Source organism: Halichoeres trimaculatus, unplaced genomic scaffold, assembly GCF_033239565.1.
Source record: "Halichoeres trimaculatus isolate MK-OKI-2021-1 unplaced genomic scaffold, fHalTri1.1 fHalTri1_scaffold_20, whole genome shotgun sequence".
NCBI lineage: Eukaryota > Metazoa > Chordata > Actinopteri > Labriformes > Labridae > Halichoeres > Halichoeres trimaculatus.
Genome location: NW_027437198.1, coordinates 14336768 through 14355499, shown reverse-complemented (window position 1 = coordinate 14355499; position 18732 = coordinate 14336768). Strand labels below are relative to the sequence as shown.

Here is an 18732-nt window from a genome sequence, read left to right as displayed (position 1 = left end):
TTCTGCCCAGCTCCTCCCACAGATGATCTCTTTCCTGTCTGAGTTTCACTCGTTTCTCATACCAGCTTCAGTTTTCCATCTCCAGCCAGGACGAGGGATCGTGCGGAGGTGATGGGGCTTATGGTGAAAGATACGCCTTCTCTGTTTGCAGCCGTAATTGGAATCACTCCAGGACTGTGAAATGGCTTTTATTGGACTACGCCAAGCTGGTTACGGCACAATGATTAGATCAATATAAGCTGATGCTGAACAACTCAGAAAGCAGACACTGGATTGATGGAGCAGCTTGTACCAGAGTCTCAGTTTTGTTCATTACAAACCCGAACATGTTCCTCCATTTCTCCCCGGGCAAAGCACACACAGACACACACAGACACACACAGACCGGGCAAAAACATTTCAGCAGGTCCATAAAACATGCACACACATAATCCAGAGAGCCCAAACTTAATGACCTTCCACCTTTACACTTTCATCCATGGTGATCAAAGATGCAGAGAAAGGTGAAAGTCTGCAGCAGCTCTGAGGGAAGACTCGAGAGACATTCGAATAGAGAGGAAAAGGAAACACAGGAGGAAGGTGTGTGTGTGTGTTAGTGTGTAAGTGTGTGCTAGAGGGAGGAGAGATGCCCATCTGCAGCCTGCAGGTCAAAGCAGCTCTGCAGGTGCTTGGGGCTTTGATTTCCCTCCAGGTTGGCCTCTGAATGTGTGTGCGTGTGTGTGTGTGTGTGTCTGTGTGTGTGCGTGTGTGTGTGTGTGCGTGTAATTCTGATCAGTGGGCAGCTCTGCGCATAATCAGCTCGGACAGTCCGGTTTTACACATTCAGGTGATCATTACAAATGCAAAATCACACACACACACACACACACACACACACACACACACACACACACACACACACACACACACACACACACAACACAAAAAACTACACTACACTCAAAACTGCAACCGAAACCTTGCATGCAGAAGCTTTCCTGTGCAGATATGAAACCCCGACACCACCACATCAAACTTTTGTTTGTTGTAAAGTTTTGTGTCAGAGAGGGCTTCTCTTTCTGCAGGGTGAGCTAACAAGCTTTAAAGCAGGAGGTACTGCTGCTGAATTATTACACAGCACACACTGAATCAGATCTGTGAAAGATCACAAAAACTTTGACCGAAAAATAAAAACAGACAGCGTAAAGGTGAGCCTTTCGCTACAGGGCTAATGAAAGTGCTTGACTGAATCCTGTAGCGACACTTTTCTTTGGACCTTAAATAACAAGCTGCAGAGCAGACAGCGGTGGGGCCAGAGACTTGGAGGAAGGAGGAAGCACATTTGTGTCAATCAATCATGCAACACTAACAGAACTGTGTGTTTGCTGCTTGTTATCTGCTCGAGCTCTGTGTGTTCAACTTGGATTCAAATGAGCCTGTTTGCTCCCTCTGTTCTCTGTTTGGCTGTTATCTCAGACAGAGTGAGTCTGACATCTGACTGAATATCCTCATCTCCACACTTTGCACCTTTACCAATTAGGTCTCGAGGTAGGGGGTCATTCCGCTCCTCTAAATCTATCCCTGCGCTGATGATCGAGGCGCTCTGCACCAGATATTACTGTAGCGGTTGTAGGAGGCAGTCTAATCCACACAGAGCGAGATTGTGATCAGTGCAGCAGCAGAAAAAGAGGCAAAGGTGATTTCTCTGTGACACCACGTCTGCTATCTTTGGGTGCAACAAGATCGCTCACACTGGAAAACCAACCTCAGGTCAGACGTGTCAAAGAGAGGAGGAAATTTACAGCTGTAGCCTCGGCGCCGGGACTCACCTCAGCCCGACAGGTGAACAACAGAAAGAGGAGGAGGAGGAGGAGGAAGGGGAGGTCTTCCACTCTGATTACTGTTTGCTTTTACTCACAGTTCTGCAGACACTTCTTTATGTTACTATTGATTTCCGCCAGTCTATCAACACCAGCCAGGAAATATCATAATCCAATGCATCGACAGTGGGCGGTCTCAGATGTCCTCATAAATATGGGATGTTATAATAAATATGTCTCCAAGAGTCCGCTCGCAGTCACATCTCAGAGTTTATATATTTCACTCAGGGCCTGTATGCATGTTCAGTCAGAAAACAAACAGGACCACCAGTCCTAACGTTCTGTTATGGTGCGGCCCGTTTGGCTGCAGCGTTAGCCGCATGCAAGACTGCAAATGATCGGCCAGTTAACTAATTACACCATGGAAGAGACACAGGTGCAGATTACATCAAAATTCAGGAAAACCTCCTAGAAAACCCCATCAAAAAAATTCAAACTGCGCACGTCTGCCACTGACACAGGTACAGACCAGCAGAAAACCTCAATAATACAATCAGTAAAATAAAAACTGCTTTGTGGAACAAGCGCAATGCCCCAGTTCCTCTATGAATAAAATAATAAGTTATAATAATATTATAATAAGTAAAATAATAAGTTTATGAACTCCAACATGTTATCACACTTATCGTCGAAGGAACCAGACGTATAAAGGCAAAGAGCAAATCAAACTTGTAAAACTTACGGCAGCAAGCCTTGCCAGTTTAAGACTTTGATTGTGTCCCTCATCTCATCTGTTCACTGAAAAAATGCCTCTTCTAAATCTAAAGTTGCTGTATGGCTACACATTGCCACCAGGGCTTGACATTAACACCGGCCAAATGCGGGTGGATTTCAGCAGTGGCTGGTAACACCGCTGCTCCCACTGGTCACTTTGGCAGGTTGAATTTTATCTCTAACATGGAGCAGAGAGACAAGCAAAAAGATGAATCTGATGATGAAAACTCTGAGGAAATTTAATTTACCTCTCCCTCATTGTCATTCTCATAAAAAAAGAAATGATCTTCTGATTACAATCGTTAATAAATATTTAAGCAGACAGTGTCTCTTGCTGAGTTTTTATTAGTTAAATTAATCCCCTTTACCATTTTATTATAAGCAATAACAAACTACTATTTTAATTACTATGTCTTAGTAGACTGCATATTTTCATATGAAAGGAGCACAATGTTAAACACAACTTTATCAGAGCTGAATACCTGATTAAGGACCTGTGGATTTTAACATTGATCTAGTCTTGTTTTGAGTTTGCATAGGGGTCATTTACATTAAAAAAGGTTGTAAATCTTTTTTAAGTAAACTTCAGCATGTCATCATCGGCTTTAATCATATTGAACATAATTATCCAACAACAAATTGTGGCCGGTGAAAATACTGAGCAGCTAGTAACTCAGGGATACCACTAGCCACAGCGGCTGGTGAGCAAAAAAGTTCATGTCAAGCCCTGATTGTCATCCTTCCAAAGGATTGTCCACTGTCTTTGCATATTTCGTGTAAAACGATCGCGCAATGTCTGCCTTCAAACAGCTGAACAGGCACTATAATCCTGCCGTTCGTGACAGTAATGGTGGGGTCTACCTCCATTAAAATTAACACTCTTTTGGGCCGTAAACCTGGCTTATGAGCATACCACCAAACTTTTTTTTTTTTTTTGGCCGTTAGTACAAATGGTCCCCGCTAATGGCCTGTGATGCATACCGGCCCAGAGCTGTGAAAATAAGAGGTGAAAAGATGAAAACTTTACTCACGATGATGAGCAAGATGAAGTAGATGAAGTTGTAGAAGGAGTGGGCGTCCATCACGTAATACATTATCTCCACCCAGCCTTCCAGAGTGATCACCTGGAGGAAATTCAGAGACAACAAAATATGAATCTCTATTAATGAGATTTATTTAAAAGAGAAAAACTGTCGTCAAAACAGCATCAGTACCTGAAAAATGACGATCCAGGCGTACACGATGTTGTCAAAGTTGATGGCCCCTTTGTGAGGGTTGCTACTTCCTGTGTGGCAGCGGGTGTAGTACTGGTTCCAGTTGATGCACAGACCCAGAGCTTCTCCAGCACCGCTGCTGTTCACTATCGGCTCAGGACTCAGGCCCAGAGCCTGTCTGTGCAGTGCGTCCTCTCTGTCCAGGCAGCACGTACGTCCTCCTTCACGCCTCGCCGGCACATCGGAACATGACATGATGCCGTTGTCGGACGCCAGGGAGCAGATGAAGGGGCGCTCGTCGTCCTCCTCTGGCTGGTAGTAAGGAGGAGGGAGGGTCATACCTGAGGAGCTGTGGGAGGGACAGGGTGAGACTCTGAGATGGTCACAGAGAAGATGCAGGGGTTGGTAGCTCTTTTTTTATCCTGCTCGTCCTGTCAGGGTCAGATCCACTGAAGCGTCCTGCTCACTTTACCAAAGAGGTAAACCTGTACATCCTGCATATTTGCACACACTTTTGCCCACTTTATATCCGACCCGTTTGGCCATTTTAATCCTCCATAATCACAAATACATTCAGACACACAGGGAGCAAAGAGGCCCAGCAGCCAGACTATTATCTAGACCCAAGCTGGGCTGTGAGAGGTTCAATATGTGAGAATGAGAGAAAACCTGACCCAGCAGTGAACTAGCCAGCAGCGCCTTAAGCTAGTGCAGCGAACCAAAGGCGTGCTGACAGGAGCGGTAAACAGGGGTGGGGTCAGGCTTTGGTCAGGACATGACAAAATGAGAGGCCTGAGGAGAAGTCTAACACCACCAAAGACGTCTCATTCAATTACATCTGCTCTTTTACTCGACTGTTGGGAGCAGGGAGGAGGCGTTACATTTACACCCTGAGTGTAGCACAGAAAGTTTATGTGAGAGTGAAAAGTTGGTTCATGGAAACAGGAAAATAACCAGTTTAGAGGCTGGATTCACCATCTCATCTCATCTCATCTCATCTCATCTCATTTCATGTCACTGAGTGATATCTCAGACCCCTAAATTTGATCAACATGTTTCTACTGCTGAGTTTTACCCTGATACTTCTCACAATGTTCTCTGTGAGAGAGTGTTTCTGTATTTTGCAGCTGTATCATTCGTAGCCAATGCTACGGGCCAAGTGTGTGTGTTTGGTTTGTGTTGAGCACCAGACGACGAGTGTTTAATCATGTAAACTAAGTCATGTGGAAAGAGTGTGTGAGATTGTGTGCGCACTAGCGTGAAATCAACAGAAAAACAGACTATACTCTCTTACTTTGACACCTATCACACACACACACACACCATACACACACACACACACACACACACACACACACACACACACACACACACACACACACACACACACACACACACACACACACACACCACACACACACACACACACACACACACACACACACACACACACACACACACTTATGTGTTAAATGAACTCATTCAGCATCCGTGAGAGCTTCTCTTCAGTGAGTCAGTGAGTGGGGTCTTTTTGGGTGATTCTTGCCAAACTTGATGATGACACACACACACACACACACACACACACACACACACACACACACACACACACACACACTCACACACACACACACACACACACACACACACACACACACACACACACACACACACACACACACACACACACTACTAATCTGATCTAAGTGATTGCCTCTATCTGAAGCACCTCATCATCTCTTCAGGTGTCTCCTCACCTCCAACTTTTAATGAGATCCTGCAGAAGAGACTCACCCACATCCTGTCCACCTGCAGGACTGATGCCAGAGACAGACTCTAGTGGACACACAGGGAACTGCAGTTGCAGCGCTCCCTTTCTGGCTTTATTTTTTAACACCTGAGGAAGGTGCTTGATTTTCAAACACGTTTCATTATTAAACCGATCAGCAGGAAATCATCCAAAGCAGTCCTTCTTTCTAGACACAGAGGACACGTTGCGTGCAAAAGCAAGGCTGGATCTCACCCAGCAGGAAAAGGCACTGCTGAGCCAGTCAGGCCTGATACGTGTATGTGTGTGTTTTCTGACATGTCTGTGGAGTAAATAAGGGCACGCAGTGGATGCTCATACTACAGGTGGGCCGTGAGAACGATAAAAATAGCCGCTCTCCCTCAGCAGGCCTACACAACACATGCAGGGTGAGTGGACCTGCAGTATTTACTCACCGCTCCTCCTCTGTGTGTCACTTTAGCTCCTTTTAACTCCCTCCGTGTGCTTCCTCACATTTAACCCTGCTTCCCTGAACTCATCAGTCTATTTTCTCATTCCTGTACTTCCTGAACGAGGACCCACTTTCTGCATAGCTGCTCACACCTGCACTGGGGATGGGTACCTCTCACATTGGAAACAGAACGGCACTGATTCCTGGTATCTGGCAATTGGTATCGGTACTCAACCGTACTAATTATCGATACTTTTATGTCAGTTAATGTGGTAATAAACATTCCGCAATTTTACAACTTCTATTAGCAGACACTTTTTTCCAAAGTGACGTACAACACAAAGCAAGAATTTCGACAGAAGGGAAAACCTTGGTAAACCAAAGTGCTTCAAGTTATTTGGCTGCAGGTGCTGCCATCAAGTGCAAGAAGAAGTGCATTTTTCATGTTGAATAATGTAGCCATAACTTACCACAATAAATCACTGCAACAATATAACTGAACCTTCAATAATATCTGATAATAAGTAAATATTCACAAAGAGCTAGGTCTAAGACCTTCTGACTCATTCTACTGCTGGAGACAAAGGGGAGAAGGCTTATATCAAGTGCCAAGTACCATTTGATTTTATCTAAATGGGTACTTGGTACTACAGAAAGTTCACTTGATACACTCTCATAGACTCACTGGCCACTTTATTAACCACACCTGTCAGATTAAACGTTAGCGCAAATTTCTAATCAGCCAATCACATGGCAGCTACTCAATGCATTTAGGCAAGTAGACATGGTCAAGACGATCTGCTGCAGTTCAAACCGAGCATCAGAATGAGGAAGAAAGGTGATTTCAGTGTCTTTGAACGTGGCATGGTTGTTTCAGAAGCTGCTGATCTACTGGGATTTTAACCAACAACCATCTCTAGGGTTTACAGAGAATGGTCCCAAAAAGAGAAAATATCCAGTGAGCAGCAGTTCTGTGGGCCAAAATGCCTTGTTGATGCCAGAGGTCAGAGGAGAATGGACAGACTGGTTGGAGCTGATAGAAAGGCAACAGTAACTCAAATAACCACTTGTTACAACAGAGGTCTGCAGAAGAGCATCTCTGAACACACAACACGTCCAACCTTGAGGCAGATGGGCTACAGCAGCAGAAGACCACACTGGGTGACCCTCCTGTCAGCTAAGAACAGGAAACTGAGGCTACAATTCACACAGCAACACCAAAACTGGACAATAGAAGATTGGAAAAACGTTGCCTGGTCTGATGAGTCTGGATTTCTGCTCCACATTCAGATGGCAGGGTCAGAATTTGGCGTCAACAACATGAAAGCATGAATCCATCCTGCCTTGTATCAACGGTTCAGGCTGCTGGTGGTGTGAGGGTGTGGGGGATATTTTCTAGGCACACCTTTGGCCCTTAGTACCACCTGAGCATGGTTTAAAGTCCACAGCCTACCTGAGTATTGTTGCTGACCATGTCCATCCCTTTATGAGCACAGTGTACCCATCTTCTGATGGATACTTCCAGCAGGATAACGCTCCATGTCATAAAGCTGGAATCATCTCAGACTGGTTTCTTCAACATGACAATGAGTTCACTGTACTCAAATGGTCTCCACAGTCCCCAGATCTCAATCCAATAGAGCATCTTTGGGATGTGGTGGAACGGGAGATTCTCATCATGGATGTTCAGCCGACAAATCTGCAGCAACTGTGTGATGCTATCATGTCAATATGGACCAAACTCTCTGAGGGATGTTTCCAATACCTTGTTGAATCTATGCCACAAAGGATTGAGGCAGTTCTGAAAGCAAAAGGGGTCCAACCCGGTACTAGCAAGGTGTACCTAATAAAGTGGCCGGTGAGTGTATTCCACAAGCCTTACCTTGATTTAAAGTGAATGCAACACCTGAGCGATCTTTATTCCTAACATTTTTATTCAACCTCTCTTTCAGACCCACTCAGCATCTTTCTCTCATTTACAGTCACCTCCTGCTTTCATTGTCCTCCTCTTTTGTCTTTCTCTGTCTCCTGTCAGCAGCTGGGTCAAGTTAATGCTGACATCTAATGTAGGGGAAGCCCCCCTCTTCCCTAAACCACAAACCACACACACGCACATGTGTGCAAACTGATTCAAGGATCAATAATGGTGGTTGTACAAAACAAGGAGGATCTGCTGGTATGAACTGAGACACAGCTTATGACAAATATATGACAGGACAGCAGTGAAGAAGCTGACCTTGCAAATGGTCCCCAGGTACAGACAGACACAAAGACGCAGAGCTACGAGAGAAAAAGAAAAGTTTTTTGTGTGTGTGTGTGTGTGTGTGTGTGTGTGTGTGTGTGTGTGTGTGTTTAGGCCTGTCAGACTAGCGGAGCATGAATGAAGGCTGTTCCCTCCTGTCAGTGACCTGGCATTGCACAGCATTGCACAGCATGGCACAGAGAAAACTTGGCTTCACACAGAGAACACACCTGCCGATGGAGAGAGACGCAGAGGTAAAGATGGAAGCTGCAGCCAAGAGGAGAGAAAGTTTCCCGCAGTATTATTAGGAGAGACTCTAGGGGAAGGAAGGATTGCTTTAAAAGAGGAGAGCACAGCTTACAAAAGCAGATAAGGGATGGGAGAATAATGAAAGGAAAGAGAGAGAAGCTTCTTAATCTTACTTTGAGAGTTAATCAGACAAACTCTCCTTAACAATAAAAATGTCTTTTTAAGTGCGGTTGACCTGCTCTCTGTGGCCATTACAGCAAAATATGTTTTGTAATGAGGCAGCTCGGAGAATGAATGTGTCTCCACAACAAATCGCTCGGCTCTGGATGTATTTTTTTCAAATTGGGGAAATAAATCAGGAGGAAACAGGAAGGCTATTAGAGCTGGAGAAAAGAAAGAATAAGGCATGAGGAGAAAGTAGAGATCAGACGGAGGGAGGGTTTGAAATGCCAAAGTGAGTACTGCACTTGACTGTGACACTCAGCCCACTCTATTACACCCTCCCAGAGAGCTAATGTTAGCCCTTTACTTAGCATAATAGTCCTCCAGCGCTAACTGAGAATGACCTCTCTCATTAAGCACATAAGCGCCCTGACAAACCTGCGTGATGTGTTAGTGCAACGCCTCAAATAACAGCTCTAAATTAATACTTAGCTTAATAATCAGGATCACTGGATTCATAAACGATCACCACTCAGGTCGGGGAACGGGATGGAGGAAAACACACCTGACAGAGCGTTAATGTAAAGGTGAGAGGAGGTAATGTTCCTCTAAGCTTTAAGGTGACACGGGTCGTCTTTCAGGATTCACTGTGTCAGCACAGAGCTCTATCTGCAGCACACACACGTTAACACACAATTCAGAAGGGTGTGCGCATCCTACACACACATTAAGGCACACACATCAGGGGAGAGAGTGTGTCTCTGCAGTGAGTCAGTGCTAACATTAGAAAGGAAGCCGAGACAATGCCATGAAAAGGAACACTCCTGAACACTGGTGCATGTCACTCAGACACACACACACAAACACACACACACACACACACAGTGGGTGATGCTGCCATGGAGAGTCATGAATATGGAGGCATGCAGCTGGATTCTAATCACGCTCTCAGCTGCAAACTGGGGAAAGCTGCTCTGTTCCTGAAGCTTTGAAGCCTCAGAGTGAGATGGAGATGAAAACATGGAAACCACAGCCAGTATGAAACATGGCTGCAGCCTCAGCAACATCACTCAGAGGTTCCTGGTTCGATTTCTGTATGAAATGCTGACTTATCGCTGATATAGAAGCAGGCAGAGGGGTGTAATTACGAACGTAGCATCGCTGCTAACAGCTGAAACACATCCACCTGTCAGTCTGTGCCAGGCTGTATACTTTCACATGCAGAGGTTATGCACATGAGGTCACGGCAAGTGGAAGTCACTGAGGTGACACCCAATGAGTTTCAGTGTTGGCTTCAATAATGTCTAGACTTAAGAACAATATTAAAAAATGAGGAAGAACTGTTGTGTGATTGATTGTAGGAACACTGCAATTCACAGAAACAACTGGAATTATAATGTTTGTACGGCTTGAGGTTGCAGTTTGCAAGCAGGAGTCAGTAATTTAAAAAATGTAAAGTTGTGCCCCTTTCATAAGCCCTGTTCACATTGGATTAGTTTCACCTGGGGACCTCTGATAATTTGTCATAATTACTGAGGACGTTTGTGTTTTGGTAAATCACCTACCACACTTTGGGACACACACAGGTCCTCTGATAATACTAATCTGGTCTGGCATCTCTGTAATTTTGGTTTGTAATATTTTTTTGAGGAGGTTTCTGCAGCTTTTTTCTGATTATTCTTTGGTCAAAAATGTTTAAGACGGATTTGGGCATTCTTAATGGAGGTTCGAACAGCGCTTTTGTTTGACATAAGATGGAAAGAGACTTGCTATGTACCCCCATGTCACTGCTAAATAGGCTTTAAAAAATATCAGGATACATGATTTTTGGCCACATGGCAATTTCCTAGAACCAATTGTGTATCTGTAGCTTGTATGGAAGAATGTCGAGTCCAGTTCTTCTTAAATTCATGTTATATTAAACACTTTTCCCAGTCTCATTGTGTTAATCGCTGCACTCCGCAATGTTGAGTGAGGTCTGTTAAGACACACAGTCTGACTGAGACAGGCATGCCCTGGAGGGGAAGTGAAATAAATACATATCCTCTAGAAATTGTATATTTTATTAATAAGAGGGTAATTTTTTTATTGTAAAAGGTATATCTTTTATATGGTACTTTTTGAATATTGTCCAGTGGGGAAAATAAGTATTGAACCCGTCAACTATTTTCTCATTACATTAATTTTCAAAGATGCAATTCAAACAATATTTTGACCAGACATTGGTATTCACTCAAATAATCCACAAATGAAAAGAAATCACAACATTCAGGTCCATGAATAATGATTATGTGGAATTTAGTAGGATAACACAGGAAAAAGGTATTGAATACACCATGGAGGATGTATGCTTTGGCAAGGAAATGCACTATACCACCTGAAATCTGTCAGTAATTATTACTTGAACTTCCAATTAGTGCAAACCAACATCAGCTGGGCTAGAGCAAATTGATGGTCCTATCAAAAAGGTAGTTTTTGTTGCTCAGCATCAGAATGGAACTGGTTACAGATTTATATCAAAGCACCTGAATATTCCAGTCAGCACCGTTGGGGCCATTATTGGCAAGTGGAAGAGGCACCACCTTACCATCAACAGGCCACGCACAGGAGCTTCTTGCAAGATTTCTGACCAGGGAGTCAGAAAGATAGCCAGAAGAGTACTCAACGAGCCAAGGACCACCCTGAAAGTGCTCCAGAAAGACTTGGAGGCAGCAGGTACAATTGTTACAGAGAAAACAACAGGCAATGTACTCCACCGCCTTGCAGGTGAGCCCGCAATACTCCATTCCTCGAGAAAAGGCATGTTGAAGCTTGTTTAAAGTTTGCTAAACATCATCTTGACAAGCCTGTAGAATACTGGGAGAATGTTGTCTGGTCGAGTCTTAGCGTGTTCAATACTTTTTTCCCGTTATCACACTTAATTCCTGATAATCATTTTTCATGGACCTGAACATTGTGATTTCTTTTCACGTGTGGATTATTTGTGTTAATACCAATGTCTGGTAGAAATTTTGTTTGAATTGCAGCTTTGGAAAAAATGTGATGAGAAAAAAGTTGACGCGCTCAATACTTATTTTTCCCACTGTATATCTTAAGTTTGTTCTTGCAGTGATGTGTTGAATTTTCACACATCTGTCTTTTTTCCCGTAGTGATCCAAAGCCTTTACTTACAGGGTAAAGTTCTCCTCCAGGTAACAGCGGTTCCTAAGAAGCCCCGCCCACAGCTGCACGCCAATAATACCAAAGATGAAGAAGACGAAGAAGCAGAGCAGCAGCACGTTGCCCAGCATGGGTAGAGTGTCCAGCAGCAGGTTCACCAGGATACGCATACCTGTGTGCAGAAGATGACATGATCACACATTTGACAAACACTTGGCGCTGTGAGCTGCATTCTTCTCATTACAGATGACAACTTAACATTTAAAAACTCCATCAGGTAAACAGCCTGTAAACTATTTAGAGTTGCTTTAATCTGCTGAGTCACAGGAAGAGTTTAGGTTGAATGAAGGGTGAACAGCTGAGCAGTGACATCTCTAATCGTGGGTATCTTTGGTTTCACTTAGACCAGAATCCATCCCTGACCCTCAGCAGGAAACCAGACACCAGAGCTGACAGTTGAGCCTCAATAAAGCGTTATCATCATGCTCAATCGTGGGAAACATCAGGGGGTCAGTTATGTCATTCATTAGAGGCGTAATGGACTGAGGTCCCTGAGAGCTAATCCTTCTCATCAGAACACCGGTAGCTTGTGTTTGTTGAATAAGTGATGGTAGCTTCTAGAGAACTGTGCTGTTTTACAGCATCGACAGCATTCTGGGGCATTTCTGTCTGTCTCCTTAGACAGCAGATTAAAATCCATCCACCATGAACTCAGAAGTTTATCCGTCTGATCAGAAGTACAGCGTGTACTCGTGTCAAACACTGATGACCTCCTCTCCCGTGGCTCGGCCTGTCCTGCAGCGACGACGACACACTGAGACGTAAACAGGGAACATAAAGAGAGCTGATTGGATAAAGGAAAGAGAGAAGAGACCTACTGCTGAGGTGACACTACCACACACTGACACCTGGGAGGTGTGTGAGCATGTGTGTGTGGGGGTGTTTAGGTGTTACTATGAGTCTAATGAGATGTTTGTGTGTCTCATGTGTTTGTGTGTTTTAGCGGCACACTGGGATCAGTGAATAACAACTCTGCGGAGGGTTAATGTGTCAGAAACACAACGGAGCAGATAAAGAGCCAACGGACTGAGTGACAGGAGAGAAGCTGTGAAAGAGAGAGCGCGAGAGGATGAGAGTGAGCAGACATGAAGAAAAAACACACATAAATGACGATGAAAACATCACAAACACACACACACACACGCCATGCAAACATAAACAAAGGGTGAACATTTCTGCTCATCTTGAATTTTGTCACTCTCCCTTTCTATGGATCTGGAGACGCTGAAACTCTGGCACGCTTTCTGCAGAGAGGTTTGTGAAGCCTGGATTTGGCGTTAACGTGCAGATCAAAAATAAAACAGCAATGAAAGTGATTTTCTATTTTATCCAGGGACCTCAGAGAGTGTCGTCCCCTATGGCTAATTTTTCTCGTCATCTGGTATTAAATGGAGAGCAGCAGTGTTGCTCGTGAGTGTGTGTGTGTGTGTGTGTGTGTGTGTCTCCGGCGGTGGCTGGAGGCTCGACTTAATGTGTTTGTTCCCCAGGGTCCTCGTCATTAGGCCACCGTCCCATTAGGCCTAATTGGGTGAGGAGGGGGAGAGACGAATGGAGGAGGAGAAGGAGAATGAGACAGGGCCCGAGGCTGTGCCGAAAAAAAGGGAGTGCCAAGATAAAAGAAGACAAAAAAAGTGCTTCAAATCAAATATAAGAGGAAAAGAACAAACAAAAGTTAAAGAAGCAAAGAAACAGTATGAAGTCACACTCCTCCTTCTCTCTCCTCTAATACCAGCCTCCATCCATCTCTCCTCCTGTGGCTGCGCCAGTGTGCCGCCTCCTGCTGCTCCCAGATAAAGATGGATGTCCTCCACACACCACAAGAGAAACACATTTTCAACTCTGTCTATTCTATTCACCAAAGACCGAGAGGAGTCTCCTCCCTATCCCAGACTCCTCCTGATCCTCCTCATTGTGCTTCCTCTCCCGTCCCGTCTGGCTCTCCCTCTGTTTCACACCAATTTCGTCAAAACAGAGGCGAAACGCAACAGTCCACAACCACATACCTCAGGACTATTATCTGCTGCTTTGGTTGGAAGGTTACAGATTGGGGTGTGTGAGGGTCAGGATGTGCTCATGTTCCCCGTGTTCCTGTGAGCACAGCAGCCGTCCAACAAAACGAGGAACAAATAGCTTTATCCCCACGCTGCCTCACCTCTGATGGGGGTCACGGAGAGGAGGCAAAATGGGGCTTCCACATACTCATACGGCTTACTGATGGCAACTTACAACACACACACAGGGCTCAGTCTGCATTTACATAAACCCATTCAATCCTAATTCTTTGAATCCTAATTTTTTTAATCCAGCAATGTTTCTCCTAAGCTGTGAGGGAGGTGAAAGTTTAACTTTGTGGGAATAACTGACGCCGTGATGATTCAATTAAAAGTGAAACAGATGATAGTTATTTGTATGCATCTGCTGAACAAACTGTAACTCATGATATGCACACCTTCAGATGAAAGCACTTAGAGTACAGCATTCATATATTCTGCTGAGTAACTCAACCCTCTGAAGTGAAATCATCACAGACACTGAAGACAGCCTGCATGTTAATGTCCTTAAAGATGCTGTGAGGAGGATCTGTTTTAATCGCACTCCCTCGCCACCTTGTGGCCCGGAGTCACCACCCACTGTAAACTACATCAGCATGGCGTGTGTTTGTTTTGGGATTAAATGGAGATCGGATAGAAACAAATTTTCTTTGTTGAAGACAACTTTTTTTCTAGGTAAGGTACAGCCAATTAGCGCTCCAGTTTGAAACGTGACATCAAGCAAATGTTGTAGTAGCCGGCTATCTGTTAGACATCGTCAGCCCGGTGCTCTGATCCGTATCTGTAGGCTAATGTGACAAGTAAACACTGTCAGTCTGTAAGTAGTTTAGTAGCTGTTTATATTTAGCGCAGCTGGCAGCCCCGGTGCTCTAAGACAAGTCCGTAATGTGTAACGTTAGTAAATCCTGGTTAGCTGTGTCCTGCCAGTCATCTACCAAGCAGAGCTAATGTAACCTCACTCTTCATTTTATTTAAAGACTCTCAAGTTTGAACAGACCACTGCAGAATAACTGCTGACTGTGGTTTGGAATGAACATTATCATAAACAGTTTAGATCCTGTGTTATAGAGTGATACAGCCTGTGCTAACAGCTAATTAGCCGTTAGCTCAGGCTGTATCACTCTCCTGTTTATCTTTCTTCTGCTCTTCTGTCCTTTTTGCTGTCTGACAGTTAGACTCCAGTGTCCACCATCAATACAAAATTAATCACAGAAAGAGTTTTATCTTTTCTCTCTACTAAACTTCGTCAGCCGGAGTGGTGTTGTCATAGAGACCAACACATGCCCCAAATCAATCTGGTTCTGGTCAACTCCAACTGGAAGCTGAAAAGTAGCTAATTAAAATAACTTGAAACCGGCAATATTGGCGCTGCTAATCTCATTTTAAAGTGCTGATTACGATGAGGCATTTATCTAGAAGGGAGACTTCTTAAAGATCACTTTCAAACTCCTCACAGCCTATTTAAAAGTGAAACAGCCGATAGATATTTGTATGCAACTGCTGCACAAACTGTAACTCATGATATGCACACCTTCAGATGAAAGCACTTAGAGTACAGCATTCATATATTCTGCTGAGTTACTCATCCCTCTGAAGTAAAATCGTCTCAGACACTGAGGACAGCCTGCGTTTTAATGTCCTTAAATAAGAAGAATTAGCAGAGATTTGACTCTAACTTGGTTTAAAATAATCATTAAGAATAAGAAAGTGTCTCAGAGGGAGATGTTGGAAGCATAACAGGAGGATGTTTAAGTTGAATGTTAAATAATTGGAGGAAAAAGTCCACACCTGCAGTCGTCTGAGGCCAGAGAGAATCTAACGAGCAGACTTAAGGTACCGCTCTCTCAGTATTTCTCTTTCTGTGAGTCTCTACAAGTATAACTTTCTGTTCACAATCACTTAGAGCCTCCTCTTCCTGCAGGATCTGTCCCTGAGGTCCAAAGTGAATTAGGCGTCCGGGTTTTCGTTCTTATTGGCTCCATCTGCTGCAGACTCATTTCAGGAGTTTCTTCTGAAGTTGAACAGCTTAAAGTGTCTCTCTGAGACTTTGGAGGGTATTGAAGAAAAGTTTGCATTCTTTGCTTCTGTAACATTTCCTGTGGGGACTGAGATTTCTGGGCCACTTGATCACAAGAGCAGTGGAGTGGACTCATTATTTCTCCTGATTTAAGCAAAGTGTGTCAAACATCAGTCGTTAACCTCACAGACCAAATGAAACGTGTGTGTGTGTGTGTGTGTGTGTGTGTGTGTGTGTGTGTGTGTGTGAGTGTGTGTGTGTGTGTGTGTGTGTGTGTGTGTGTGTGTGTGTGTGTGTGTGTGTGTGTGTGTGTGAGTGTTTCGACAAAACAAACACTTTGAAACGTATCACTCACATTAGCATTGGCTAACTGCTAAAGTGCTGGAACTAAGTGATGACGGCGGCCTGAACCTGGCCTGGACAGGCTAATCGGTGCTCAGGATGATTAAGAGGTTCCTGTTAGGGCAGCTGGACAAAGGAATCAATAGGAATTAAAAAAGTTGGCTGAGAAGTGAGATTTCAATGAGAGGAACAAGGTTATGGTCACGAACTGACCGCAGATGCTGCATTAATGGATGGTTTGGAAATCTGATAAAGCTGTGACTCAGGCCTGAGCAGGCGGTGTGATTAAGCATACAATGAATGTTTAACAGGCTCCACGAGGGAGAGGAATATTTAATGCAAGTGAACACTTTAAAACTCAAAACAGAAATAAATCTTAAAATGTTCTCACTCGGCACTCTGTTGATGGCTTTGAGGGGCCGCAGGACTCGCACTGTCCGGATAGCTGACAGGTTGATGTTCTGCAGGTCCAACGAGTACTCCACCATCCTAAAGGAGACAAGGAGACAGCGAAAGGTTAGAGAAGTGAAAGGGTTAATCCTGCTGGACTACTGATCCTCACTCATGATTCAACATCAGTGGTCACTCTTTGATCCAGTCCAGCTGATCTCAAAGCTGCGAGCCGTCATGTGAAAAGTAACGCAACCAGCTCTGCAGCACACTCCAGAGACCGTCAGGGAGATAAAGTGACAAAGCTTCAAAAGAGGAGAATGACATGAAAGAGAGGTGAGGAAGAAAAGAGGGATTCATTCTATTCTCAGAGACGCCTGCAGGGTGTTGGGGCTCAGTCAGAGCTGGCATCTGTTAGCAAGTCGTTGGAGAAGACGTTTATGCCCCAAACTAGCACTTTACAGGAGAATGGCCTCACTCTGCCATGTGTGCCTGAGTGTTAGTGCCACACTTTAACAAAAACTGAGTCATCAGCACAGGTACCGTTAGTGACTGAGTTTACACACGTGTGTTTAAGAGGAGTCACTCCTGCATTTGTACAAACTAGAGCTCGCTGTGCAGCAGCAGAGCGTCTGCGCACAGATTCGAAGCGCCCGCGGCTACAGCAGTGTTGTGACAGCAGGATAGCAGCCACCACAGGCTGCTAACACCCCAAGCACATCCAGTTCTTTCAGAAAACACGCTGAGCTCACTGTCTGTCACAGAAAGACTCATGAACCATGTCATTTACAATAACGCGCTACTTTATTAATCCCACAGGGAAGCTCTGTCCATGCACAGTCACCAGCAGCTCAGCTTTCTGCTGCACGATTAGTTTCTGTATGTGCAGAGCTGCTGACAGACAGCTGCTCTGACAAATACCAAAATATTCATGTGAGAGTGAAAGTCTGAAAGCAGAAATCTGCATAAGCTATGTCACATGTTGGGTGAAAAGCTTTGTCCTGTTCAGACGTGTAGTGACAATCTAATTCTTCGGCTCTCTCGTGAGCTTCGCACTCGAGAGTTCTCTGCGAGAGGCGTGTCGCAGTTTTCCAATTTTTCTGTAAGCAGTGTAGTTGAAATTACAGAAATGCCACACAGCAGCTTGATGGAAATGTCACAGCAAAGAGAAGAGCGCAGTGAGTTGTTCTGGGGCCAGGCTTCCCGACTGGGACTTGTGGTGTTATTACAGCCTCCCCTCAAACAGAGCGGTGTCTGTGGAAGCTCTAATGATTCCTCTCTGCAGAGAAACGGAACAGAAGGGCAAAAAGTCGCACAGGGAGATTCAAACAACAAAAACAGAGCATGTCCTCCTCTGAGTGAGCTAACAGGCACAAACTCTGCTCCTTTTAAGCTGCTGATTAGTTCACAGGCTCAGAGATAAACTAAAACACTGATAACATCCCAGAAAACAAGTGTGTGAACGAGCACCTGTGTTTTTCTGTGCACAAAATTAGTTAGGAGGAGAGACAGAGAAATAGAAGCTGCATGAGGGTGAGACTTCAGGCATGTGTACAGTGAGTGTGTGCACATGTGTGTGTGTGTGTGTGTGTGTAGATGAAGGCTCTACGGAAGTGTGTCTCTCTACACATCAATCAGGTCGCTGTTTGGAGGGTAATTAGTGGACTGCCGGAAGCGTCCTTTTCATGATTGTTCTCTATTTTTCACATTCCTTTTTAGCTCATGACGCCTTCATCTCCTACATGCTTTAATGTGACAACTGTGTGTGTATGTGTGTGTGTTTGTATTCATCCAAAATGCCCAGCTCGAGGGGAAACCCAAGTTAGGCCCTGAGAAGGAGTTCAGATCCATTGGAAACAGGAGAGACGAGGACTTCATCATCAAACTAACAACCCGTCTTCATCAAAGCTCCCATCGGGACTGAGGCTCTTTGCAGAGGCAGGTGATATTTCAGCATCATGTACTTAGAAAACAAAATCCTCTGGTCTGACAGCTCAGTATCAAACTTTTTCAACTGTCAGGATGTCCGTGGAAAATAATTAAAAACCTTAGTG

The 18732-nt window shown here is 44.4% G+C and overlaps 1 protein-coding gene across 6 annotated transcripts in view; it reads right to left on the bottom strand.

The window, feature by feature from the left end:
- The window catches only part of cacna1ia (calcium voltage-gated channel subunit alpha1 Ia), a 167363-nt gene that overhangs the window by 55590 nt on the left and 93041 nt on the right, over positions 1-18732 (bottom strand). For all 6 annotated transcript variants that reach the window (XM_074696239.1, XM_074696240.1, XM_074696241.1 and 3 more), the window contains exons 5-8: positions 16680-16777; positions 11831-11990; positions 3788-4136; positions 3605-3697 (exon numbers count right to left, since the gene is read on the bottom strand). In XM_074696239.1, the coding sequence (XP_074552340.1) occupies positions 3605-3697; positions 3788-4136; positions 11831-11990; positions 16680-16777 (700 nt within the window). The remainder of the gene's footprint in view (positions 1-3604; positions 3698-3787; positions 4137-11830; positions 11991-16679; positions 16778-18732) is intronic.